We start from the raw sequence: 26,767 nt of genomic DNA on the forward strand, positions 1-26,767 counted from the left end.
CAAAATATTCTTGTGTAAACCTCAGGCAAGGTGTCACATGGAGAATGAGTTTTACTTCCAGGCATAAACTCTGATGTTCAACGCTAATTGGCCTTTATATCCCAAATCTTAATCATCTGTGCTGTCTTTGCATTAGCCAACATGACACTTCCTTTAGCAACATGCAGAGAAAAGCTCCAGGAGGGCTCAGTGGCTGGAGCAGGGTTTGCCCTGGAGTTACTACAACAGGGGATAAATCAGGACTGGGTTCTAGTCCTGAGGTGGCCGAGGAATTCAGTGTGTGTGTTGGTATGCAGGGGTCTGAGACCCTCAGCTTTTCTGTCTCCTCCTCTGTAACTTAGAAGTAGCCTTGAGTAAAGGCCTGCCATTGTTAGACGCAAGAAGTGTGGCTCCCATTGTCCCCTGTGGAGTGTTATGGGGAGAGCAATTAAAGAGAGACAGCTTGGTGCACGGTTATCAGACAGTCTCTTTCCATGGCTGCTTTGCTGGAGGGACTGCCTGTCAGCACAGGGAGGTGAGGAGGGGTGGCTGTATGTGAGCTGTAAAACACAAACCTTCAGTGTGAGGTTCTGGTGACCCCACTGGCATTTGTAGGTGAGGGTTGAGTGGCATTTTGAAGCCAACAATGTTTCTCTTCATGTGCTCCCAGCTTGTAACCCAATGCTTGAGCAAACAGAGGTGAGACAGCTGCTTGTTGAACCAAATATTATCTTGTTTATAAAAGTCTTTCTATAGTTGGCATATAAGAAGCAGGTATATAGCACCACGTAAGCACATAGCTGCATGTGTACTGTGTGCTTACGCATTCTTTTAAGGATCTACGCGGAGATAAGAATGAGTCCTGTCAATTTGAAACTGCACTTGCATTGGTAATGTATCTAATGGTGTAATTTCTCAAAACATGCAGCAATAAAATAAAATTGGAAAAGCTGAAAGAATGGCCATGCTGGACTCGACCCATTATCCTATCTCAAACAGCGATCAATAGCGTACATTTAGGGAAGAAGGAAGAGCAAGAGGGAGGGTGTGTTCCCCAGCATACTCTCCTGTCCCAAATGCCTTCTTGTTTGGGGAGCTCCTGAGCCAGAGGTGGTGTCTGCATGTTTGATAGCTCTCAGTGGATTTCTCTTGTGATTTTATTCAGTAACTTTCTGAGCCAGTGGTCGCTTCTAGTACCTGCTGCCCCTTGAGGCAAAGAATTGTGCAACATAATTGCATGTGTGACAAGTGCCCTCCTTTTCCAATCTGAACCATCCCGCTGCTTGGTCCATTTGAATCCATTGATTCCCAAAGGAAGAAGATGCTACACCGCCAAAAATGGGCCAAAATACTCTGTGATGCAAAGGCTGCGATGCCAGACATCAAAGTTGCTTATCTAAGCTAAAGCTCTCTCCCTAGCAATGCTGACTGCAGCACAACATTCAAGGGGAAAACCCTTATTTATAGGTTATCTGCAAGAGGGAGCTTTCAAAAAATGCATCTACTGCCTTAAATCAAAATCTTTCAGGGTGCCAACCCGGAAGATTGTTCTGGGCAGAGTAGATAGATACAAGACTGATCTTCTCTTAAGCCAGGAGATGGACTAGTAAAGGCCTTATGGGCCTTGACTCTCTTTTTTGTGATTCTGCATATGGGTGGCAGCTGTTTTGGTCCAGAGCAGGAGGAGTAAGGGTAAGGCTGCTGAGCAGAGGGAGCAATGAGGCATGGAGCAACATGAGTTGGTTTGTTGCCACTGAAATCATAGTTTTCAAATGCGGGTGTTTGTTTAGGAGTGTATCCTTGTTTGCATTTTTGGAGAGATAAGGAGGGGAGAGGTTTCACAGAGCCTTGCTTCAGTTATCAAGGTGTCTTCCTTTATGTGCCAAGTCTCAGCAAGCCTGAGATCTGTACAGTGAGGATAAAAGGTGAGCCAAGTGCAAGTGATGACTGTGTCATAACACCTCTTTTGTGGGCTTGGAGATGTTCATACCTTATACCATGGACTTTGCATCACCTCTATCCCCTTAAGTCAGCTCTAGGCAAAACCCTTTGAAAGGGAATCACCTACCTCCCTTGACTCTGACAGCGAGCCCATCCTTTCCTCGCCCCACCAAAGAGAAGAGATTTGCTCTAGACTGAGGCTTGGCCTTCATGGCTCTGTCCTTCCTTCTGGTCCTCTGCCCAGTATCCCTTGGAGACCTTCCTAAAAGCTGCTGTTGTGTGTGTCACCTTCAGTCCTGTGGTCCAAAGGCTTTTTCAGATGAAGGGTTGGACACCACAGCTATGTCGTGTTGAGCTCCTGCAGGAGGCTCTGCTGTAGTCTACCTTGTCTGGGTATTTTGGTGTGATTTAATGCAAGTGTTTTGTTCTGTAACCTCTGCTGCCAATATCTACATATGAAATTCATTTTTTGGTTTACTCATGTAATGAAGGGCTCTAGCATGAGCAACATGGATACAAAGAATGAATTTAATTTCCCTGTTAGAGCTGTATCTCTCTAGATTGTCTTTTTATACCTAGAACATGCTGTGGCCCTTGAGGGCCCTGACAGATTTCTTGCTTAGGGACAGCTAATGAGAAACAGAAAAATAGCATCAAGTTTTTGAAGGCATCTTCTTACTTCTAGTAGCGTCCTTTGCCCTTCTGTTCAACTGTTATAGTTCACTTTTATTTGCAAGGTGGTGTACAAGTGCTTTCAGCCTCCAGTATGTCCTTACGTAATCTCCATGCCGCCTGCAAAATTTTAGCCTTTTAACTGCCCCTTTTAGTTTCTCTTCAACAAGTTTCTTCATTTTGTGCTGCTGTTCCTATTCTTAAATTTCTCCTCCTGATGACTCTGGGATATGCATTGTCCGAATAAGCCTCCTCTTGTAAGGGCTGTCTCTGTGCTCACAAGAACAGTGAACAACCCCATTTACCTCTTCATCATTCACCGACTTGGAGCCAGGGGCTGTGTGAAACGCAGGCATCCCCCTGTACCAGGGCCAGTGCGGTCCCAGTGTGCCGAGAGCCTATTAAAATGGGAAGCAGAGAGCAATGCAAAAAAGCCTAACCTGCAGATATGTCTGTATGTCTGCTGCGTGCTGGGCAGACATGCCCAGCTGCTGGTACTCTGCGCTCCAGTCCAGCGGCATGCCCACGGAGGACAGGGCCTTGCTGAGATGCAGGAAAAGCTCGTATCCCTTTTGTTCTTCTTGTATGGTTGTGCAGAAGTAGCCATGTTGACTGGTTAGTGGTTTTTATTGATGGCACTATCGTTTTTAGGCATTCAATTCTAGCAGGTGATCTGTTTAAGTGAAGTCTCCCAAGGGCTGTGGTATGCTCTGAAACATTAATGCTTGTAGCTTGAATGCACTGCCTGTTTCTGTAGCCCTTTGATCCAGTAAAAGCCAAAGTCAGTAAATGACTGACTTACCCAACTCTAGAACATACCTCTCTGGATTCCTGCAAATTTCTGAGAAAATTCATTTGGTTTTGTAAAGACTTCCACAGGAAAGGAGCTGTTCTAGGAAAGAGACTATTGTTGTGCTGTTACTGGCTGGCAACATGATGTTGCATGTGAATAGTGCCATGGCATGAAGAGGCTCTTAAATCTCTGCCCATATTTGAACCAGTGCTGAGCCAAATTAAAGCAGCCTTTCTGAATGGGGAGCCTCGTGAAACACTTTTCCTTCTTTACAGGGAACTATAAAGAAGCAGCTTAAAAAATTCTGGGGAGGCTTAGGGTTAATGAAAAGGAGTGCTGTGGTAGTGTTATCTGGACTCAGTCAAGAGTCTCAGTGGCCCACGCAAGGTTGCAGAGAAGCTCGCCTGTGGTTGGACTCTCACTTACGTTAGTAAAAACGTGAGTCCCATCCTGTACATGCAGTACCAAACCCATGGTCAAATGTTCTGTATCGACCCCTCTGGGGTAGTACTTTCTCCTGCAATTTGCTAGTCCTTGGGCCCATGTGTGCTGGTGTGTTTTTCACCTGTAGCGTGAGCATATATGTAGCTTAACCAGCTCTGCTTTCCCTGAGGACTCTCCTGAAGTAAGGGGAGACTTGACTTTTCTGTAGAAGCTCAAGGCTCGTGTTGTTTTGCATGAAAACTCTGGGGAAGTGCAATGACTTTGAGCTGAGCAGGATGGGTGGGGTGCGAGCTGGAGATGGGACCAGGAAGGGTTTATTGCCTGTTGCCACACCTGGCTTAACATGGCAGGAACACCTAGGACATCCATTGTACAATGTAGTGGGAATGAAGAACACTTGAGCCATACTTGAAGCCATGCATGCACAGTCAGGCCAGGTGAGAAGAGGGATATTAATGTACTGACTCATTTTCCTGTGGTACAAACCGCATTTCAGACGCGGCCCCCTCCTGCCCTCCCACTGCAGATTTTGCAGGCTCCTCTCTTACTCAGGCCCCGTGGTGTGCACATGAGAGATCACGATGCAAAACTCGGCTTCACTCCTTACTTGCTATCACAGGGAAAGTCATGCATTAGAGCAGAAGGCAAGATGACGTTGAAGGCATTGGATTTATTCAATATAGGGAAGAGGAGGCTTGTGAAGAGGGATAAATGAAGGCAGAGAGGTTTCCTAATTTACTGTGTTGAGAAAAGTTGTTATTACGAGTGAGCTTCAAAATCCCCTATGCAAGGGCAGGCTGGCTGCATGGTCACACCATGGGGCAGGGGATGGACAAGGCGGTATCAGAGCCCCTTCCTGCTCTGTGTTTCTCAGGAAAGAGGAGGGAGAGGAGATCTCTGGTTGTCACCCACGGAGAAGTTTTGCTAGCGTTCGTGTTGCATGCTATGGGTTCCCATTCGTATGCAGCCAAGAAGCTTGATGCTGAAAAAGAGAAAAGTACCTAAAGGTTGGGGAGAGCAGGGCTTAGAAAGGGAACAGGGTGCAGATGAGGCTAATGTCAGGGAGAGCTCCACTTCTCGGGCTCAAAGCGTGCTGTGCTCTGTCCGCCAAAAGACTCATCTGCCCGAGCGTGGGCTGTGAATATCTCAGTCTTGCTTAGTCACAGTAACCACCCAGATCATTGTGTGCTGCAAAGGATATTCAGATAATAGGAATAAAACTCATAGGCCACGTCCCTTCCAGTTAGCATCAAGTTTACTACTGACTTATGGACATAGAATTGGCCTGTCCAGACTCATGTTGCTTTGTGTAAGACTGTGACATTCTCTTCTCTGGCCATCCATCAGGGTGATCTTACCCTGCTCTGGTCTGAAAACTGCACCACTACGCTAAGCAGCGCTGAGCATTATGTATTAACGTGGTCCGTGTCCCTGGGCTGGGCCAGGTTGGGATCTGGGAAGTGCAGGAAAACCTGCAAAAAGCCAAACTGCTGTTCTCAGCCTCCAGTGCTGCAGAGCACTGAGGCTGGACGTGGCATCACATCCAAAAGCTAAAAATCCTCTATCTGCAAGCCAGCTGTAGCTCTTAGACTCGCTTGACCAGTTACAATATCCACAAATGAGCTCCAGTCTTATTGTGTTGTAATCCTTATAATTTTCCTTTGGTTCTGAAGCATGCAAAAAATGTGATGATGGCTTACCTATTGCTGTGTTGAAATCATTGCTTGTCCTCCAGTCTTTGAGCTCCTCCGTCTGTCATCTTCTCCTAAATTGTGTGCTCTTTGAATCAAACACCTTCTTCTTGTCTGCACCACACCTAGCGGTCTTGGATTCCCACCTGTGCTCAGGGCTCATAGCTGCTCAAGGATGGACACAAACTCCAGGTACTAGATGCTTCTGCTCAGCCATCTTGTGACCAGAACTAAGAAAAACATCAATTGATTTACAGATGAAAGCTCTTCCTTGCCTTTGTGAATTCTGTTTTCTCTCTCCGTGAAGGGAGTGCTCTGTGCGCTCTTTAGGTATGCATGATTTCCCAACTAACACAAGCAGAAAATCCTGACGTCCCATCTGCATTGTCCCCCTCTCCTGGTTTCCTCATGCTTGACTGAGGCTCAGTGTTGATTTTTCTGCTTTTGACATCTTTGCTGTTCTTGCATTTCACCTCCTGATTCCCTGGGGAAGAGCCGTGTGTGCGGCCGCAGTCAGCAGAGGCCTGCTGTGCAACGCAGTGTTTGTTGCTGTCTTGGGTGATTCTTACATGGACCCACAGTTCTTCCAGCCACATGTGTGATCCAAGGCTCACAGCAGCACACGCATATCTGACCCTCCGTATGTGGATGGCCTGCTTGCAGTGGTGATTTCCCAAAAGGTGCAAGACCCTGAAAGCTGTGGTATTTGAAACTTGACTGAAGGATCTCCCATCCATATCAAGGAAACCTCATTTGAATTTCCTGAAGAAGAAGTTTCTTAATTTTAACTTGGAATCTGGCTATTTACAAAAATGATATATTTCAAGTTTATGTAGATGTGGATGCCTTATGATGGATATTGATGAGAGGCAGGGTAATGATTGGTGTCCTGTGCACCCCTGAGTCAGACAAACTACATGTGTGAGTCAACATTGTTGTATTAGTTCCGAAATAGCTGATAAACATGTTAAGTGTTGTAAGAAAACTGGGAGTGCAGAGAAAACAGGGGTTTGGGTGCAGGGTGGTACTGTGAGTCAACCAGCTTTTCTCTGCATTGTCACGAACCCATGTGTTACAGCTGCGCATGATGGGACAAGTCTAAGCCTGGGACATAACTGGCTTATAGAAAATTTTCCCTTGTACAGCATCACAGAAGCTAGTAAGCCAAAATTTTCAAATCTTAGGATAGAGAATTACACTGCTGCATCAAGAGAAATTGAGAGTTACTGTGAGCAATTTCTTAGCAGCTTGGGGGCTCATCTCCAAGGGTGCTGGTCAGTGAGAAGTGTGAGGTGAGTGGACAGTAATGTAATTAATATCTATCCCTTGTTAGAATCTGCAGCAGATCTCGTTTTTATTCTTGTGATTGTGCTTGCCAGGTTTTTCTTGCTGAAGTGCTCATGGGATAACTAATAGCTTAGGGTCAAGGCAAGATCAGTCAAAATCAGGAGATCTCCTGACTGCTGATGCACAGTTCTGGGGAGACCGTGGAAAGAGCCACACTACTGTTCAGCCAAAGGAACAGGGCAAACCCATCATGTCATTTTCTAGCTCTGCAGCATGCAATTCCTGCATAAAAACTCCTCATAAGCACATGTGAGCTCCTTAGTAAGAACATTGATTAGACTCTGGAATAGAGCAACCTGCAGGAATTGGAAAGCCTATAAAGTTACATCCTAGGAACTTTGCAGAGAGGAAATAAATGAAGGTTTGTTGAGTGAAAGGCCATTTCCATTCCTGATGATAGGGAGACAGGAATCTCAGGGACTGCAATTCTGGAGCCATTGCCAAGAACTTTCCTTTGGATGATAGCATCCCTGCTCAGTAGTCTTATTGCCACGCTGCTTGCGAGCAAGCGCTCATGAGCTGCTGTGGTGAGCGCGGACGCAAGGACCCACATCACAGTTGTGGGTGCAGGTGTCAGGCATCTCAGTGTGAGGCCGGTGGGCCATGAGCACCTCTGAGCACCTCTGCAAGCAAAGTCTTTCATATTCTCTTGATAAAACAACTGTGCCATGGGATTTGTCTGTGCCAGTCCTAGCTTTTTATCTGATGTCATGCTACTGTTAGGGCTGTATTTTTGGCTTCAGCTATCCGGATTCCTCTACCCCTGGCTTGACAGCTACATGCTTCAGGCTGAGCCTGAAGCAGAGATCCCAGCTGGAAATACATGTGGTCTGAAAGTGGCCTGGCTGACCAAAGGAAGAGCTGCCGTCTGTTTCTGTGTGGGGTTTCCCAGGTGGAGACATTTGGAGAGAACAGAAATCTTAAGGACCAAGTGCTTCAAACTGCGCTCAAGCAAAACTTCCTGGTGGCAAGCGTTTCTCTAGAATTTAGTGATGGAGGATCTGGGAGCCAGTATAGCTGGACGTATAGCCTTGTTCTGTGCTTCGTGGGTACCTCCTGTGAATGGCAAATGGGAATCCTGTGCAGGACAAGGGGGGAACGGGCCTATTTCCTGCTCTCCTCCTGCCCGTTTCATGTAGCTTTACTTTGGGCATAGTGTTTCCTACTGTATCCTAGGGGATGGCAAGTGTTAATAAATAACACCTGCATTTATTTGTATTGCCAAACCTTTGCGTTCTCCAAGACTTATAGGTGTGTCCAGCACTCCAAATCCATCCTGTAATTTCAGATGCAGTTTTGAGAAGGCAGAGACACGCCCAAGTTTGTTCAGTGAAAAGCAGCCCTCTGTGCTTGTAGCCCTCCACACTAAGGGCCAGGTGACTAGCGGCTTGTGGGTAAGTGTTGCAACTAGCAGTCCGAGTGGAGTTGTGTAACTCCAAGTGGAGTTGTGTTTATGCTCCTCCACCAAAGAGGAGTCTGCTTATGTGAGGGCATCTCTGGCAGCGAATATAGATTAACGAGCTGAATTCTCTGCATGTAGCTCCACGCTCTGCCAGGCAGAGGGGACTCTCAGTAGTGTTTTATGTGCTTTAGGTCCAGTTTCGGATAGATTTTGTGAAGGGTGTTGGCATGTGTACGCTTGTTTGTGAGACTGTTGTTTTACTGAGCGCCTTTAACTTTACTAGTCTCAGAGTTGTTTTTTGCAAATAAATACTATTCATATTTGATTTTTCTTGGCTGAAATAAGGTGATTCCTTGCATGTATGGGCACCCTGAAGACCTTTGCAAGAATGACATCTTTGCATCTGAGGCTGGGCTTCCTCCTTTCAGTTGGTGAGTACTACCACGAAGGTGACGGTTGTCCCAGGATGATTGTCCTCACTAGCAGCTGTAGTTGAGATAATCCCCAAAAGGAAGAGTTGTGCTTAAAGACCGTTGAAAATTATTTTGGTTGTCGCTCTAAATCCCCAGCCTTTAGTTATGCTCATTTATTGTTGTATCTGAGATCCAAAATATATTCGTTTCCTAATTAACAGAGTAGAAGGACAAAATTAGAATTCCTTCTCACTCTGTCTGCTTGCTGCCCCATTGTTAGAGTATCCAGGTGTCTCTGGGAAAGCAGTTGCTAAAGAAATAGCCGTATCTGCATCTGATTCTTTTTGTATTCCTCTTCTTTCTCCCCTCCCTTTTTTTTTGTTACTAAGGGATTCCAAAGCAGGATCTTTGTTTCTTTCAGAAAGTGTTGGCATTTTGTCCTTCATTCTTCATCAGACTTGAGATCATGTTTGCAATGAATATTAATGACAATAAAACATGAACTTACAACATTACAAACAAGCTAATAAGACACCAGCTAGGGAACAGCTACAAAAAGAGAGATAATCTTTTTCTCTGCAGTAGGCTTAGTTCTCTCTACTAAGGGAAGGGAAGCAAGTAGGCAGATCACTTCTTTTTTTTCCTTTATTCCTTTAGTTAAGCAGTTGCTGCTGTTCACCACTGACCAGTGTACTGTGGACACCCTGATGAAAGTCTGAAAAGTTTATATCACCATCCTGTACAAGGAGAGATGTATCTGTTAAGGAGAAGTGCAGATTGCTTGTAAAAGTTAATGGCTCTCTAAAGCAACTGTTTTTAAGTCTAGCAGGTCAGTAATTTTGGTGATGCGTTCATACACCAGCCAGTGGCTCAGCCTACAGCCTTGGGAAATCACTCAATTTCTTTGGGCCATGCTTGCCCCCATCTATCTATTAATTTTTTTTTTATGTAAAAAGCTCTAGATAGCTGGAGATGGAGGAAAGGCAGACTGTCAGAAACGCACTGAGCTTATAGCGAATTTGAATGTAACAGCTTGCATACACTGTCTCTCTTGGGGACAGATCAAAGAGAAACGAAAGAGAAGGCACCGATTTCTGAAAGTCCCTCAAACATCTTTCTCAAAGGGACCAGTGGCTAATCTTAGCAGGGAAAGGGTGGGAGATCGAAGCGTAGTGATGCCATGTTATCAAAATGAATGGCCTTATTGTAAAGGTTAAGAAGCACTGGGAAAACAGGCAGTGCTCAGCAGCTTTGTGGCACTGAGTGCCCTCAGTGAGGTGGGACTGTGGAGAGCAGTGACTGTGAGCAGCACAACCTCTGCAGATAGGGGACCTGGTCCCTTCCACGTATGTGCCTTTATGGGAGGCTTCGTGACAGCCTGGAGTACTTTGTTTTTATTCCCATGCTTTACTAGCAATGGTTTGGAATGGCATTACTCCCAGAGCAATGCTCACATACCTTAGATGGTTCATGACACAAGCTGAGTCCATAGCCTTTATTGTGATGTAGTGCAACGGGGGATTTGCTGTCATACAGTGAGGACCTTTTGTGATGCAGTGAGTTGGGGGCCTCTCTGATCTTGCAGAGCAAGAAGCCAGTCTTCCTTTTCCTCCTTCTCCCCATGTGGATGTCTCTGAGCACTGCCCTTTCGAGTCAATGGGCTGATTCACATGCTTAACATCAAGCATACGCTTCAGAGCTTTCCAAGACTAGGGCCAGAGGGCTTGGCTGTGTATTTCCAAGGTCCAGTCCTTGGGTGAGCAGGAAGCAATTATCATGGTAGAAACAACTCTGGCTTTGTCTGTAAGCAGGGAAGCATGGCCTTGGGGCTGGCTTCTGGCATTGAGCTCTTGGTTATGATTTTGTAACTCTTTCACAGCTTTCTCTAGGAGCAAACTATTGTGCATTAGGCGTAGAGGAAGGCGCTGTGTTTGGCCAGCTATGGGTATGGCTCCTTTGCCTGTTACTTAGTGACAGTTATCCATTAATTAAATGATTTAAAAGGTGTAGCTAGTAATCAAAATAGTTGTTATTACTAATCAGAGACTCCTCTCATGCTTTTCTACAAAGCATTTTATAATTCCCTTCCTAATGTGGGTCATTAGGCTGCTGAACACATCCACACGCAGGAAAGCTGCCTTCTTCCTCTTCTTTCCCATCCTGATTGAGGGATAAGTGTCCCATTCCATTGATTTCTGTGCCCAAGTATTGCCAAGTGTTTGACGGAGCCTCCTGCCCTGAGACTGCTCAGCCCAGTCTCTTAGCTGTATGGTGTGGAGGAACCACAGGACACAGCAACACATAATAAATCAGCATGCTGGAGGGGAGCTTCTCTCTCCTTCTTCCCCAGAAGGGAAGATGTTCCTGTGCTTGTGGCTTTGGGGCTCGACTTCTCCATGTTCCGCTGTGAGTCACTGCTGACCGAATATTTATAGGTAACACCTGAATCCTGACTCTACTTCCCTGAAGTGGGCACACAGGGCCGTGAGTCATGGGCGCTTTAGCACTATGGGGTAAGCGCACTGTGCGTGGTCTCTGCCCCCAACTGTGTGTGCCTGCTGGGCATTGCTCAGCCTGGCTCAGGCTGGCTTTTCTGTGGGCCCGTTTCTTTTAAAAAGCAGGAGATGAGGTGGGTGTCAGGGTGATTCCTATTGCCATTGCGGCCTCCTGACAGCAGTAGGGCCTGATCCAAAGTCATTGAAGTCAGTTGGCTTCAAGGGATTGTTCACAGCTCCTCAGTGATTCAGTCTATCAAATTGTGCCTGTCAACCTGCTTGTGTAACCCCAGGAGCCTCTAATGACTACCTTCTCCCTCTCACCACCTCTCATTTCATGTTGTTTTTATTACATTCACTTGTTCTGTCCTGTCAGAAACTAGTGGGAAGACTCTACCTTTTGCTTTTCTCTGTCTGTACACAAGGGATGCTGAGCTTGGCTGGCTCCTAATCCAAAGTAAATAATAATGCCAGTGTGATTTGAGGCTGTCTCTGTTGCTCCTAGTTTCCCAAGTCTTCATTTCACCACCTTTCCAACATCACGCCATTGACAGGGCATTCACGGCAGCAGAGAAGGTGAGAGTCCTTTGGGTGCTAAGAAAAGGCTGGAGATGAAAGGGAGAAAGTTGCAGCAATAAGGGAGTGAGAAGGTGGCCTGGATGCAACAGCAGGTAGCTGGAAAATCCTGCTTTCCTAAGCAGTATGCAACGCAGCCCAAAAAGGGGGAATGCAATTGTCATTAGGGGACAACGTAAAAGTTGGAAAACAAGGTGTAGACAAGTGGAGAGCTTGCACAGGCCTGCCGAGAGGCAGTAGTGGCAGGTTCATTTCTTTAAGTAAATCCCTGTCAAGCTTTTGGGCAGGTCTGGAGTGAGGGCTGTCACATTCTGGCATTATCTGCATCACGTACAGCTCTGCGGAATACAGTGATTTTAATCCAGTTGAGGACTTAGCCTGAGAAATGTATGAAATACAACACAGACTTAGCTATGGTCGAGATAATGATGGAATTGCTGTAAGAGACAAGTAGATGGCTGCAAATCTAAAGACGTCATGGAAGCACATGCACGGTTAGTCTGGCCTCCGGGCTGATTACTGACCAGCTATCTGGCCATGGTGTACAAGGGATAGTGGGCAAACAAGTCCTGGAGAGAAGAGGAGGCCCTTCCCCTGCTTCTTTCCCTGCCTTCTCCTTTTTGGGTTTCTTGATCACTGTGCTTAATCAGCCAGACCATGTGCATCTGCCCACTGCGGTTCGCAGGCTTTTACTGCCAGTGGCACTGAGGGGCTCTCCAGTGACAGGCATGGCTGAGGGATGCAGGTGGATGGACTGTAGGGACAGCCTCCATTTGTCCAGATGGTGGGTTCCTCCACAACCTCCCCTCCCGGAAGCAGTGCAGGGGGATTGACAAGGCTGCTCTCCAGAGCACGGGGACATGATGTGCCAACCCTCATGTCAGTCATGACACTGCATTTCTGTCCCCCACTAGCTCAGCCCCAAGCAGGCAGAGGAGTACCTCACGTCCATCTATCCAGTCAACCTGTTGTCACAGTGTCAAAGAGGAAACAACAGTAAGGTCTGACAGGAATGATTCTGTGAGATATTGTGTCAAGAATGAAGAATAAAATAACTTAGTGAGATGAGAGTGATCTTCAGGGTCTATTAAGCAAGAGAAGGGCTGGACTGTGGGAATGAGCCTCTGTCACAGATTTGTGACTAAAGTCCTGGCACATTGTCTTCCAGGTTGGCTGGCAGCTGCTGCAACTTCTTCTGGGACGTATCCAGTAAGACAAACTCCATGTGTAATATATATATCACCCATGCCTTCGCTTGCAAAGTATGTGTGGACTGGTGGTCAGTGTGGACCCCTTCTTCATAGCAGTACATGGATGGGAATTAGTTGCTACAAACCAAATTCAGTGCTCTGAGAATGGAGGTGGATGTTAACTGTCCTTCCCCTTCGGGTCTCCTAAGTAGTGTGTGGGGTAGGGATGTCTTCTCCAGATCTTTGAAGGGCTTCAGTGCACATATGTCACAAGCAGTGCAATGAAAGCGCCACTCAAATGTGGCCTCACTCAAATCATTGGGAGAATGGTCCATCTCGCTGGCCCCGATGCCTGAAAGACAGGGGAATCCACATAGCCCTGAACTTTCCAGCTGTTTGAAGTACACAGCCAGTACTGATCTGAATTTTGCAGATGGCAACTAACATGGCAAGGTGGGAGCTCTGGATCTAGACGTTTGTGTGTTTTCAGGCCGGGTCCAAGTGCAAATGTTTGCAGCTCACACCTTTGTCTGTATTAAATTTAAATGGTCACAAATAATGCTGTGCTACCGTTATGACTACACGAGATCATCTCTCTTCTCTCTTTCACCCTGTCTAGTGCTTGAGCAGCCCTGTCAATGGTGAGTTTCTTGCCAAGTAATTTTCCTAAGGAAGATACACAGCTCTCTGTGTATTCCTGTCACATTTCCTTTAACCCTGTCTCTCTTTTTTTTGAGGGAATCAGAAGCTGTTGTATGTGCTTCAGTGAAAAGGTATGTGAACCACCAACAAATTATCTTGGCAGCATTTTCCCTGGGAATGATACCAATTTGTGAGGGATGTGACTTTGGGTGTCTGGAAACTTCTGAAAACAGCTGTAGCACCTTTTTCCCTGGAGAGGCCCAGGGTCATCTGAGGGCAAGGAGGAGGCTGGGGTGCTTGGTGCAGCAGTGAAGGGAAGGTGCCTTCCTGGGGCTCTGTGTCTGTGCAGGGCAAAGAAAGGCTGGGCAAGTAAGTGGGGGCCTAGAACTCATACAGGTCAGCTCTCAGCCTTTCTTCAATTTGATTTCTTCCTAAGGGTCAATGATTTACAAGTACCCTCTCCCTGCTCCTGAATGGTGTCAGGAAATAATTCTTAACCTCTGTGTTGTTCATTCGCTTCCCTGTACTTGTTATTTGGGCTGTGCCTCGTTGTTATGGCTGCCTGGCATTGCTTTTGCTCCTTGGTGGGTGGGCTGGACCCTTTACGGAAGAGCAGCTAATAACTGTTCCTACTGCATATATTTGAATGAATAGAAGCTTGTGGTCAGGGCTTTCCAACAGTTTTCATTGTCTGCCTATCCCTAGCAGCATGGGCTCTGGAATCAGGCCATTGAACTCCATGCCTGTATTTGCAGACACATTGCTGACGGTGTGTTTGCTCCCAGCCAGTCCTACCCCAGCTGCCATGGGATCTGGGAGACTGCCAGGAAGGTGATGACTTTGCTTTTTCCTCACCAGTGTTACCCAGGAGATGCTTCTTGAGATAGCCCATGGTCAAGCTTCCCCCTGCAACCTCACGTTTGGTCAATACGCTTGTGCGCAGGTACTGGCAGTCCCCTTCTTTTTGTGGGCTGGTGCCTAGTTTTCCTGGACAGTAGTGCCCTTTCTATCTTAAAAGCGTTCCCACCCCAGGCTGGTGGAGTGACCAAAGCTTGTGCAAGCTTGAGGCACTGAAATGCCACTGTCTCCTTCACAAGATTGAGAGAAGGGATTGGGTCAAACATGCAGGGCACAGGGACTCTGGGACCACCTGGGCCACTGAGCTGCAGTTCCCAAGCCTGGGCCTTCCTGGTGCAATGTCACCCTCAGACATGTGGTTATTGGGAGGGGTCTGGAGATCTCCACACACCACGCCATGCAGCACATGCTCCATGTCTCGAAACTCAACAGCATGTTACCCCACCACGGATGCCTTGCTGGGGCTGTCTGTGGAAGTGGGTGATGCCGTCTTCTCCAAACCACTCAAATAAGAAAGTGAGACAATGGAGATTTCTGAAACGAATAAGCTCCTAGAAATTGGCATCTGAGTGTTGGAACAAATCTTTGCGTAAGAGTAACCCAGCAGGGCTAACTTGCTCCTGAGCACAGTAAAAAGAGGTTGCAATGTGGAAAATGTCACCTGAAATGTTTCAGATTTACATCCCTTCCTGCTTTGCTTGTTGTCTCCAAGTTGCTGTGTTACCAGCAATTGCAATTACAATTGATAAAAGATTCCTATTTTTGCTTTAATGTTTCTGACCAAAAGATGTCATTTTTCACATATTTGTTTGGAGTTTGTTTTTTCAGTGAAAAATAGCTCTGGAATGAGGAAGTTCCCTGTGGAAATTTCTGTTTTGCTGAAAAGGCCATTTTTTTGTGGGAAAATATTTTGAATAAAGTTTCTTAAAGCTGTTTTTGGCCTTGGAGGAAGTGCAGATTAGGTAACAGAAGGATCCAACATCTGGTCTTATGTAAGTTTAGACTTGTTTCAAGTCAATGTAACTTGGACTTTCTTCTGGCTCTTCTGTCAACAGGTTACATCACTTTTCAGTGTCAAATGCTCACACATAGGTGAGCTAGTGAAGTAGACCTAAAGGAGATCGCATACTGCGGCATCTCTAAATATAACACACTTTGTATTATTTCTGTATGGATTTCCCTTTCCTTTTTCAGAGTGCTTGGCTCCAGGACCTTAAGGACGATTTCCTCATATCCTTATATTCTTGCCTTAGCCCTAAGCCTGTCGATGCAATGGATCCAGCATACTCCATTCTGTTCTTTTCCAAATACGATGCTAACAAGCTTGTAGCTGCCCTGACTACCTTCAGCCAGCAGGTAGGCATGCTGTCAGACTGTTTGTTCACCTGCAATGTTAACTCCACTGAAAGGCAAAGCAGTGGGCTGCAGAGGGGCTTCAGAAGCAATATGACTGTTCAACTGTTCTAGCTCAGTCCTAACATTATCTTATTTTAGAAAGGGCACAATTTCAATCAAAAGATATCTGCCAGTGTAGCAGAGGTGTTTGCTGTCAAAACTAGCTGGGGAGATGGAAATTAAATTTATTTTTAAGCAACAAGTTCGCGTAGGTTATGTGTTGCTAATTGCAGTGACAACAAAGACCTGTGGCTCCAATGTGAATTAGAGCCTATTTGTACTTGAGTTGCACAAACACAGAAACACAGCTTTGGTGAAAGAGTCGCTGTGTAGAGAGGGGGAATGATGGCTAGGGGTGATTCTGTTCATAATGTTCGCATTCACTTGGGTCTACCTCTGTGCGTGTTTAGAGATCTGCATTCACTTCAGTTCATATGTTTCTCCTTGTGTCTTGCCTTCAGTTTTCTCACGTGCCTCTCTCCCAAGAGTGGAGCATGATCTTCACTAATGGCCTGTGGGAGAAGATGTTACAAGTACCTGACATTGACAGCCCACCTGTTTTGTTTCAATGGGTCCATGAGGGGCTTCAGCCATTCCTGGTCAAGCCCACAGTCTTTGCTTGCCTCCGTGCCAAAAACGTGTTGTGTAGGACTTTTCAGAAGATGTAAGTGCTGAACATGAGCTTCAGTCCTGTGTTGCTGGGGTAGGAAAGTGGCCCTTCCTCCCGTCTGCTGAAACAAAGGGCTAAACCCTGCAAGTGCTGTGAACTGATGGAGGCCCAGGGGAGTCTCTGACTAAGAACCTCTCCCCTGGGCCTTGCAACGCAGCCGCTGCCCCTGTACTGGTTCTCTGCACCGGCCAGTGCACGCGTGCTGCAGCCACGCACACTGGGTTTGCAAAGCACTATTGCAGGATTGGTAGCGCGGTGCCCAGATGGTGAGGGCTATTGTGAAGGGCAGTCATGCTGATGGTTTTGAAAAGGGACTTTTTTGTGCGTGATAAGACCAGTCTCCACGTAACTGCTGTTTCTGTGAGAATCCTACCCTGCCAGGTTTGGTTTCATCTGTCTTTCTTATCTTTCTTTAGAGTTACTGCCCTGAATGGCATCTATTCTAACCTTCCAGTAGAAGAACAGAGGAATCTTTACAATGGGATCAAGTACTATCTTATCCAGGACGGTAAATGACTTGATTTTCCTTAAGAAACAACAGCATGGTTTAAGCCACTAATGTACGTTACAACAACAGCCATGATCTGTTACAGAGCTGAGGCTTTGCAGACTTACAGTGAATTTATATTGTCTGTCCAGCGCGAATAGAGTGGGAATGTGACACTGAGAAGTATCAGGAATCATTTCCCTGCCTGAAGGCTTGCTTTCTTAAGCCATTCTAAATCAGTAGAGGCAGTTTTGTGCTGACTTACATCCTCTGCAAATGGCATTTATTGCTTTCATTGCAAAAGGTCAGTGCAGAGTTTGGTTCTGAGAGGTGAAGAGTTCAGCTCAGAAGTTAGCTCAGATGGGGACCTGGGTAAGGCACTTCACCTGTCCTAAGGCAGTAATTTGCATGCAAACTTCTGTTTCCTGCAAAAGGTTTTGGCAGATTTGAAGGAAGGAAGGAAGACCTGTGATGAAATATTCAGAGGGCTCTGAAAGAGTGAGGCCTCTATCCTGTCGCATGTACGTTTGTGACCTGAATGCTCAAATGCATGGATTTGAGCGTCTACTTGGTCTGACTGGGAAAATATATGCTAGAGTATTGCGTAGGCTCCATGTTCCCAAGTGATGGATAGAATGCATGTAAAGAGAAGCAAAACTTTAGAGAAACAGAAAATGAACTGGACTGTTTGAACGTTTAATTATTGCTGTGAAAGCACATTTCATTCTTTTGGATTTAGGGCTGTGCAGAACCAGTGCAAAGAAAGGCACATGTAAAGACTTGTAAAGGTCTCTATAAAACTGCTTGCTCTTACTGTAATGTGTGATCGCAGGCCCTTAAGGAGCTCTCTGCTGGCTTATTTCTCTGACAGATGAAAGTCTGCTCTGTATTCAGAAATCTCTTATCTTCACTGATTTTCAGCTGCGGTGTGGGTCTGTAGTTTTATGGTGTCTGCCTGTTTTGCAGGGTCAAAACAGAAATGCTACAGTGCAGCCATTCCTGGTCTGAATTCTACTGCTTGGTTTGAAAATTATCTAGGATCCTTTATGGAGCACGCTACTGTTGGAGACTTGCAGCTTTTTGCTGATGAATCAACAGTAAGTGCAGGCTCACAATGGTGTTGAAGGATGTGTGTCATGGAGATGCTGCCCCAGCAGGAAAATTTCTGGTGTTTGTTTATGATGAGGAGTCACTTTGGTTCTTTATTTTTTCCTATCATGGTTTGTCACTCATGATGAGAGACACAAACTTTTCACTTATACAGAAGTTAATTTCATGTAGGTGATTCTGTAGAAAGCAAAGTGGAATCAATAAGAGGAGCAGAACCAGTCTTTATCTCAAGACTGGAGTGATGTCTTGGCCTAGTTTAGTGTATGGCCTTACCAGGCCAGCCTGCAAGAGATGCTGTAGGAGCCGGATGAGTGGGCAGGACCGTCTTTTAGCAGCAGCGCCACCTTTGTGCCTTATAGCAATCGGAGAGTGAGGCATACATGCCCTTGGAGTGCACAGACAAATAAAGCAAAAGTCCAGTATGATACTTAACAACAAAAAAACCCTCTAACGCCAGATATAAAAGATCATATTGCTTGAAGTGAGGTTCTCTTCAAACTGTCCCAAGTGGCTGCCAGCATTAAAGCCTCAGGATTAAAGAATCCTTTTTTTTTTTCCTTTCTCCCCCTGCCCCTGTAACACTTATCAGCTTCAACAATTTGCCAGAGATCCAGTCAATATACAAATGGTCAGCAACCTCACCTTGCTCCGGGCAACAGCCGTGTATTACACCTTGCTGCTGACTTCTGGGCCCAGCTTCCCCTTATCAAGGTACGGGGTCTGACCTTACTTCCTACCTGACTCATGATTTAGCACAGTACCTTGATTTGGCAGTTTTGCTTTGTGGTGATTCTGATGCCTGCTTACATGAGATATACAAAGCGTGTTTCTGTTTGCATTTTTAATTGCATTGCAGTTGATCTTGGGGAGGGCCAGACCCCAAGTTCCAAATCATGGGAAGCGATTGTCACACAGTGTAATCCACCAGCTAATGACCAGCAGTGCGTCTTGCAGCTGGGCAGTTTTGCATGACACAACAGTGCTCTCTGTAAACAGGAGCGTTGTCAGAGCCTAAGCAAGTGAGGGGAAGTGCACTCTGGAAGAGAGCGTCCTCTGGAAAAAGAGGAGAGATCTCTGATGGAGCAGCTGTCATACGTGCAACCTCTCCTCCTTGTCTCCCACCTGCAGTCTCCCAGACAGATTTGTTTGCTACCTGAGCCCCTCCGCAGTGAGCAACCTAAGCAGAGATGAGGCTTTGAGCTTAGCCCAGAGGATCAGTAAGAACTGCCCCACGAACCTGACACACACGGGAGCAAATAAGGAGAGAGCTCACTCTTCCTCCCTGACAACAGAGGAGCTGCAGGTAACGTCCTAGCCAGCCCTGTGAATCAGGAATTCCTCCTTCAAGTAAACAAAATATATGAGGAAATGTTTTCTTCTTGAAGAAGAAAGAGCTCTAATCCTGCAGCAGATAAACAGTTCTCAACCTCTTACAAATGATGAGGTCCCCGCTGAGGTCAGGGCTAATCTTTAAAGTGCTATTATCCCCTTTAATTGATGAGAAAATTGAGGCACTGAGAGGTTAAATGATCTCCTCAAACATTGTTACTATCATTGCTACGTTGAGCTTGCTGCAATCTTACAGCGATGAGCACAGAGCGTGGGCACAGCCTAGCCATCCCAGCTCCTGGGCAGTGGAGTAGGTCTTCTGCCCAGTGCAGGTTCCTTTGTGGAAATGAAGCTCCTGCTTGGAAGAGGATTCACAAATCTGGGAGTGAGATTGGATTTGGGGGCCAGGAAGAGTGGTTGGGAGTAACTGGCCTAGTCAGAGGGTTTGGTTTCAATTCTTGAGCCTCCTCTTCTGTATAGTCCTGTAGGCCGTTTTGCTTTTTTATTGTGGCCTCTGGCTGCTGTTTTGCCATCAGCAAAATCTTGGTGGGTAGAGGAAGTCTGTTACCAGGCTTCATCACAAAAGTCTGTGAAGCAGAAAGTCCAGTGATTTAAGACCTCAAAGGCTATGGAATCCAGTAGGCTCCCTTCATAGCTCCTCTGACTTCCTCTTTTGTCTGTATGGGACCTTTTCAGGTTGCATCCACTCTGGTGAGAAAGTTTGAACGTTTCCCTCCTGCAATCCTGCGTGCATTGGGCCAGGCTGCTGTTGGGCTGTCTGTATCCCAGATAGAGAACAGCATCAGTGGTAAAGACCTTGAAGCATCTCTTCCTGCCCTGAGTGAAGTTCATGGCTGGAATGCTGAACAGTCCAGTTCTATTATCAACAAATTGCTCAGCTCTGGCTATCAGGTACAAACGATAAGGCCCATGTATGCACCTCACATCTGGTATAGCTGTAGTTGCAAAAAAAAAAAAAAAAAAGTATGGCCCGTCATGTCCTCTTGCCTGTATGCATTGCTTTTCAGATCCCAGATGGCCAGAGCCTGGCAAAGCTAGGGAGCTTGGTGGCTGGCCTCAACAGCAGCCTACTTCAAAGTCTGCCTCCAAAGGTGATCTTGGAAGCCATTAAGTTGCCTGAGTTTGCTCAGCGAATGGTGACCCTACCCTCTGCTCTGAAAATGGCATTTGTGGAAAAGGTGAAGTTGTTTTTGTCTTCGAGGTGTTGTAGGTTAGCAAAGGCCCAGTGACTTAGGGCTGAGAACGCTGGTGGTTACCTGAGGCCAGGCATCGGCACACGTGCACACCCAGTCCATGTTCCCTTTGGGCTGTCATTGCTAACCAGAGGGTGCAGCAGAGATGGGCGTCTCGAGTCCCTGTTGCTGTGCCTGTATAGACGTCCTTGGCTGCCAGCCACCACGCCTATGCCGAGCCTCTTTAGGCCAGTGTCAGGAAAGACATAGCTGCTCTGTAGGGTAGTCGTAGAAACTACTCCCTGCTGACTTGAAAATATGCCTTCAGGGAAAAGTCATTTCCAGAGTTTGGAGTGAGAACATATAAGAAGCAAAGGCAACTCAGAAAGGCCCTTTTAGGGCAGACTGATCTTCTAGCAGTGTTCTATTTTGCTTCCCCCATGTGACTTTGTAGGATTTGGACGTCTTTTGGTCCTTTTACTGGCCATGATTTTAGTCTTCAAGTTGGCATGTGCAGCATTCAAGTTTGCTGCTGTTCAGTCTCCCTCTGCCAGGAAAGACTCTGACCTGTGCTTGGCACCTGGGACCTTGTCTCAAGCTTGTCCTGGGGCAGCTAGCTGTGAGGGTTCTGTGCCAAGCTTTAGGGATTGCTTTATACTGTGCCCTTCAGCAAGCGGAGATGTTTGGTTTGGCAGAGAGGGAAGAAGTGCCAGCCTTTCTGGCCTGTCACACATTTTTAGGGGATAGAGCCAGGAGCTGGGAAACTCTGATACAGGCAAGGTTGTTCCCAGTCAGGGCCCCAGGTATTAGCTCCAAGCGGCTCTCAGTCTGACAGATATGTCAAACAGGAAATATTTCATAGCATTAGGTTTCTGAGACATGCCCACGTGATCAGCAGGGGAATTTGCCTGGCCTTTCCAATTCTTCATTTCTTCCCCAACAGTTGTTTATTTTAGCCGTAGGGTTTGAATTATATGTACTTTTTTAGATTTCTTCCACTGTAGGCCACCCTACTGACCTGGTTAAGTACATCCCTGATGCTCTGGCCAGTTACATTCCAAAATCATTGCTTGTTTTTGGGGAAGAGAAGCCTAATATTCAGGATCTCAATCAGAAAACTTGGACTCGAGAACAGGTAATATGCTAGCAGTTTGTTTCCTTCATACCCCTCAGTGTCAGCCTTCGACACTGTAGGGGTGTAAGTCCACTCTGCAAATCTGTCTGAAAGTATAGCTGAGTGTTGCAGAAGAGCTTGGTAAACCGTTGACTCTCTTCGACTTTGCTCCACAGGCTGCCATGTTTTTCAGCGATGTGATAAAGACAGAGCCTGATTTCAGCAGGTAGCATTTTTCTTCTCTCCTTCCATTTTCCATGTTTGCTGATCCTTTGTCGCATGCGGCAATCCCACCACATGTATTCCGTAGCAAGAGACAGGAAATACCATGCAAACCTGAACACAGACGGGTAGCATCAAGGTGTACCAGAGTGTGAGCTGCAAAATGTATCCATAAGGCCAACGTACATCTTAAAACAATGCTGCTAGCTTGGACTGTGCTTGGAATCCTTGCTTCTAACTCTGTGGAAGGCATTTCTAATTGGAGAACATGTCAATCTTACACAGTGCTATTCCAGGGGTTACAATCTAGTGAGAATGATTTGTCTCTTTTGCCAGCTCTTGTATCTGTGATGAAAAATGATGCAAACAATGAAATATAGCTGGGAAAAACAATGGAATCGACATCCGCGTCATGTTAATGTCACAGTAGAAGCCTCTCCATATAAAAACCAAATAATGTTTTAAGGACTTTTCCCTGAGCTGTTCCAGCCTGTCAAAGCTGTGTTCTGTGATGAGGATCTGCACAGCTCCCCTTCAGTTTTGAAGGATGGCATTTGTTGAAAACAGAGAGAGGCAGACTGATTAAATCAGGGTTCAGCAATACTACCTGGGGGAGGGGGGCAGGCTGTCCTTGCCTTTCAGCTTCCAGTACAAATCTGCAGATTGTGTTTATGCGGCCAGTGATGGCTTCTTGAGTTCCCACATATGTCAAGACTAGTGATTTTGAGAGGATGGAGTTTGGAGAACTTCAGGCTTTGAGACGAGGGGAAGTATATGCTTGTAAAATTTGTTTATTACAAATGTGATCAATATTGATTTTTCCTTCTGACGTCCCTGTGATTTGCTCTGTTTGGATGTTCAGGCTTTCCCAGTCTGTCCTCCAAGGCTTCACATGTGCAGCTGCCAATGAGATGGAAACGGAAAGTTTTCAGCAGCTGGCCAAAGTCATGAAGCAGAAGAATGTCAGCCTAGGAGAAGATGAGGTCAGTTTCCATATGCTAAAATGCAATTTTTGATCTTGTCATGAAGGCGGTAATCAGGATCATTCATCTAGAACTCGAGCACTTCCTGTTTATGGGACTAGAACCAAAGGGACTGGTCCTTGGTCTCTATCCCATGGCTCTGAATTTCTCTGAAGATAGGTGAAGTCACAGCCCAACTGGCTAGGTTTCTCAGGAACCAAAACCTCTCTGATTTCTGTCTTCTTTTTATCTTACCTTGGAACAGAGCACAGTCTGTCCTTTTGCTTTGTTTTCATTATGTTTCCATGCTGTTTTTTTTTCCTTTGATGGAAACTCTACTGTCCATTCAGCTGAGGTGCTTGGTGAAGATGGTGACACTGCATGGGATTCCCAAGGATTTAGACAATTATCCTAAAGACCTGTTACTGTTTTTAAGGTAACTGTGCTGTGATTTTCATGTTGTTGCCTTAGCCTTTAGTGGGGAAAAAGAGATATTTATTAATTTAGAAGTTAGCTAGTAATGACTACTTCACATATGACATATGTTTCCAGCTTGTTCAGACGTCTTTACAGAAAAGAAATCAGATTGCAGAATCAGATTGCAGAAAGCTTTCAAAAGGCCTTTCGGTTTTGAGGTTCTTTCAGGCTCGACAATCCATCATATTAATAAAAGGATATGAAGCTTTCTTTGTTTGTCTGGATATGAGACCATTATAGTGCCTTCTAGCCTCTGTGAATATACTTTTCACTTACAACATCAAAGAAAACAGACGGTGGAGTGGAATTTTGTTGTTCCAGTAGCTACCCACTGTGATTCTGTATCCAGAGTCTGAACAATTTTAAACTGAGTCTCACAATGGATTCCTTAAGGTGAACGTGATTTTTTAAAAAACATGGACTATGATCTTTGAGAAGAATAACTGCATAGAGTTTAGAAAGAGTCTGTGGGGTGGGAAGCCTTATACTGGGTACAGTGTGTGTTGAACAGCACTGAACCTAATCAACTACCTGATGCCATTCTCTAGAATTCATGGAGCATTTGTCTTTCTAGTCCTTCAGACTATGCAACAACAGGAAGCTGTTGGCAATACTTTGCTAATGTTGGGAAAGCAAATCTTGATGTTCTGCAAAGAGAGTCCTCCCAGCGGAAACAGTTGCGGTTGGAAGCTTTAGCATGTTTGGTATGTGGTCATGGGGACAGTTTTGCACAAGGCTGGTGAAAGCTTGGGGTCATAAACTGTCAGCAGGAATAGGAATGTTCCTTCCTACAGTAGCAGCTAGGTCTATTTAACACCTCTATCTTGTGTTACTTTAGAAAATTCCTGGCACACAAATAAATGAGGAAAACGCAGAGGTTCTGGGTCGTCTGGTCTGTGACCTGGGTGGAGAATACATTACAAGTTCTGGTGGGATTTTGCTGAAGCAATTAAGCCAGTGTGAATCTTTCCTGCCTGATCAAGAGGAGGCTATTAGGAGTGTTGTTCGCAGTGGAAACACTACATTTGGGTATGATTTTTTTCTTCTGGGCATGAGCAAAACACCTCAGATAAAACAAAGCCCTTGTCCTGTTGAGACCTGAGTGAACTCCAGCCAGCCAGCTTGATCAAAACCTTAAATATTTTGTTGTTTTTGAATTTTGCATTGGGCCTTTTACATCATCTTATTTGAACTTCTTTAGCTTGGCTGGAATTCTTCTGGAAAATATATTGTTACCTGTGTCTTGCCTGCTGCAGTTATAAAAGCCTTTTCTCTGGCCTGTTTTTCAATAATGAAACTTCTCTGAGACTGTCCTGATGAACTGAGCTGGGCTCTAGCTGTTTATTAACCACTGGCTCTGAGAAGACTTTTTGTTTCCACTACTCAAACTGACAGATGTTTGATAAATCCCTGAATCTCTCAGAGTTTCTTGGCTATATCTAGCAAATACATTGTCCAGGAGAGAGAAAATATTTTCCATCCCTATTTCAAATGTTCTGAGATTTTAGCACTGGATGAGTAATAGTGAGCAATAGATATACATTATTTTCTTAAGCTTGAAATCCAAGTATCTGTTCTGTGTCATTTTCCCATCCTACTGCCCCTATTCATGGTACTGACAGTTGCTTCTGCTCTTCTGGAATGAAGTTTCGTGTAGCAGGAAGTGATCAAGAAAACTTTAGGATGGAAATCTTCTGTTTCATTACTAACAGTGTTACAAGGACATAATTCTGGCAGCAGTGGGGTTTTTTTTGTTTTTGTTTTTTGTTTTTTTGCTTTCTTGAAATCTGATCCCTACTGATTTTTATATTCAGGCCTCCTTCAATGTGGTCAGCTTCTACCTTGAACGAGCTCAGTGGATTGATTCCTGTGTTTGATCACAGCATCTTGCAGAAGATCCCCAAGGTGGGTTACAAATAGGGAAGTGGGGTGTTTGGGAAGCACTCCTAGTTCCTGCAGTGTGGAAGAAGTATTCTAGATCAGTGGTTCCCAGACTGTGTTACATGAGGATGACAGGGACTGTTCAGCAGGTAAGTTATCAGCAGTGTCTTCAGTTAAAAGCCTGGTGCCAGGTGATCTACAAAGGATGAGGGTTGGTCAGGCTAGAAAGCTGGCAACTGCCAATCTAGATCACTGTCGCTTTCTTTAACTATCTGATGAGCACCAGAGGTGGAAAGCAGTGCTAACTATATACGGTGTTTTTTGGGAGACAGTCATTTCTGGGATGTGGAATATGATAGGGTTTAAGCATTTAAAAATTTGCCTTTAGCTTACCAGGGAAAGGTCTCTAGATTTACAGCAGGTGGCCTGCTGCCCTTAGTACTTCAACAGTAAGGTTTCTTGTCTATGTGAGTAGGAACTTGTTCTGCAGGTGAAATGCCCAGGATTTGCAAAATCTGCCTGATGAAAAGTTTTCTTTGCAGAATGTTTTAACCCTTTGGCTGAAAAACTTTGCCTATGATTCATCTCTGTCGAGGGAACAGCTGGCCTCCATCGTCGAAGAACTCCTGCCTTCTCGGCATAAGCGTGCTGCTGGTATGGGAGCTTTTACTGACCAGTAATGGCAGTGTTCCCTCTGATGTCAGGGTTGGCCCTAGTTCTTGTGGGGCTCCCTGAACGTGTCTGTCTTGAGCTATGAAACTCTTAGTGGTAGGTTGCCCAGGAGGAGGGCGGAACCATAACTCCACCTTTGTGAATCTCCAGGAAGGGAACATTCAAAGTTTAAAGCAAAAGAATGTAATGCTGGGCACGTTTGATACTTGCTTCAACAGGATGCCCATCTGACAAGACGATAACACAAGAAGTTCTTGAGGATGATCTGATGCCTATTTACTATACCCCTGAGGAGTTGCATGCTTGCTTGAAGAATGTCTCTCTGGTGAATCACCTCTCTCAGATACTGAGCTACCCCTTCTCTGTTCAGCAATTAGCTGTGCTGAAGAGGAATCTCGATGAGGTAATGGCAGGCTGATGAATGTAGGATTACCTATCAATGAGGTTTCTCAGCAACTTGTCCAGTTGAGTTTTAGTATCTCCAAGGATGGAGACTCCACCATTTCTCTGGGCTCCTGTTCCAGTGTTTGAGCACCTTTACCGTGAAAATATTTTTCATAATACCAAAATTTCCCTTGCCTGTTGACCCTCATCCTTTCACTGTGCAGCTCTGAGAAGAGTCTGGCTCCATTCTCCAATATCCCATTAGGTAGTTGAAGATAGTGATAAAATCCTCTCCTAGCCTTCTCTTGTTCAGACTGTGCTCCAGCCCCCAAGCATCTTGGCTCTCTGCTAGACTTGCTCCAGTTTAGGGGAGTTTTTCTTGTGCCGTGGAGCCCAAAACTGGATGTAGTTCCACAGGGTCTCACAAG

At 45.7% G+C, this 26,767-nt stretch overlaps 1 protein-coding gene across 8 annotated transcripts in view; it reads left to right on the forward strand.

The window, feature by feature from the left end:
* MSLN (mesothelin) overlaps nt 1-26,767 on the forward strand; it is a 47,693-nt gene that overhangs the window by 15,261 nt on the left and 5,665 nt on the right. Inside the window, exons 4-26 of one of the 8 annotated variants that reach the window (XM_068908710.1) lie at nt 8,156-8,261; nt 8,615-8,700; nt 12,922-12,962; nt 13,563-13,584; nt 13,681-13,716; nt 14,444-14,528; nt 15,638-15,799; nt 16,300-16,502; nt 16,925-17,016; nt 17,962-18,092; nt 18,695-18,816; nt 19,234-19,408; nt 20,131-20,346; nt 20,463-20,633; nt 21,616-21,762; nt 21,918-21,967; nt 22,826-22,946; nt 23,276-23,361; nt 23,977-24,106; nt 24,241-24,431; nt 25,217-25,307; nt 25,826-25,937; nt 26,174-26,358. In XM_068908710.1, coding sequence (XP_068764811.1) covers nt 8,627-8,700; nt 12,922-12,962; nt 13,563-13,584; nt 13,681-13,716; nt 14,444-14,528; nt 15,638-15,799; nt 16,300-16,502; nt 16,925-17,016; nt 17,962-18,092; nt 18,695-18,816; nt 19,234-19,408; nt 20,131-20,346; nt 20,463-20,633; nt 21,616-21,762; nt 21,918-21,967; nt 22,826-22,946; nt 23,276-23,361; nt 23,977-24,106; nt 24,241-24,431; nt 25,217-25,307; nt 25,826-25,937; nt 26,174-26,358 — 2,643 coding nt within the window. In that variant the 5' untranslated portion in view covers nt 8,156-8,261; nt 8,615-8,626. Of the gene's footprint in view, nt 1-8,155; nt 8,262-8,614; nt 8,701-9,393; nt 9,512-12,921; nt 12,963-13,562; nt 13,585-13,680; nt 13,717-14,443; nt 14,529-15,637; nt 15,800-16,299; nt 16,503-16,924; nt 17,017-17,961; nt 18,093-18,694; nt 18,817-19,233; nt 19,409-20,130; nt 20,347-20,462; nt 20,634-21,615; nt 21,763-21,917; nt 21,968-22,825; nt 22,947-23,275; nt 23,362-23,976; nt 24,107-24,240; nt 24,432-25,216; nt 25,308-25,825; nt 25,938-26,173; nt 26,359-26,767 lie in introns of those variants that run through there. The other 7 variants (XM_068908711.1, XM_068908712.1, XM_068908714.1 and 4 more) reach the window with 7 other exon arrangements.

The sequence above is a fragment of the Struthio camelus genome, chromosome 15, assembly GCF_040807025.1.
Source record: "Struthio camelus isolate bStrCam1 chromosome 15, bStrCam1.hap1, whole genome shotgun sequence".
NCBI classification, from domain to species: Eukaryota; Metazoa; Chordata; class Aves; order Struthioniformes; family Struthionidae; genus Struthio; species Struthio camelus.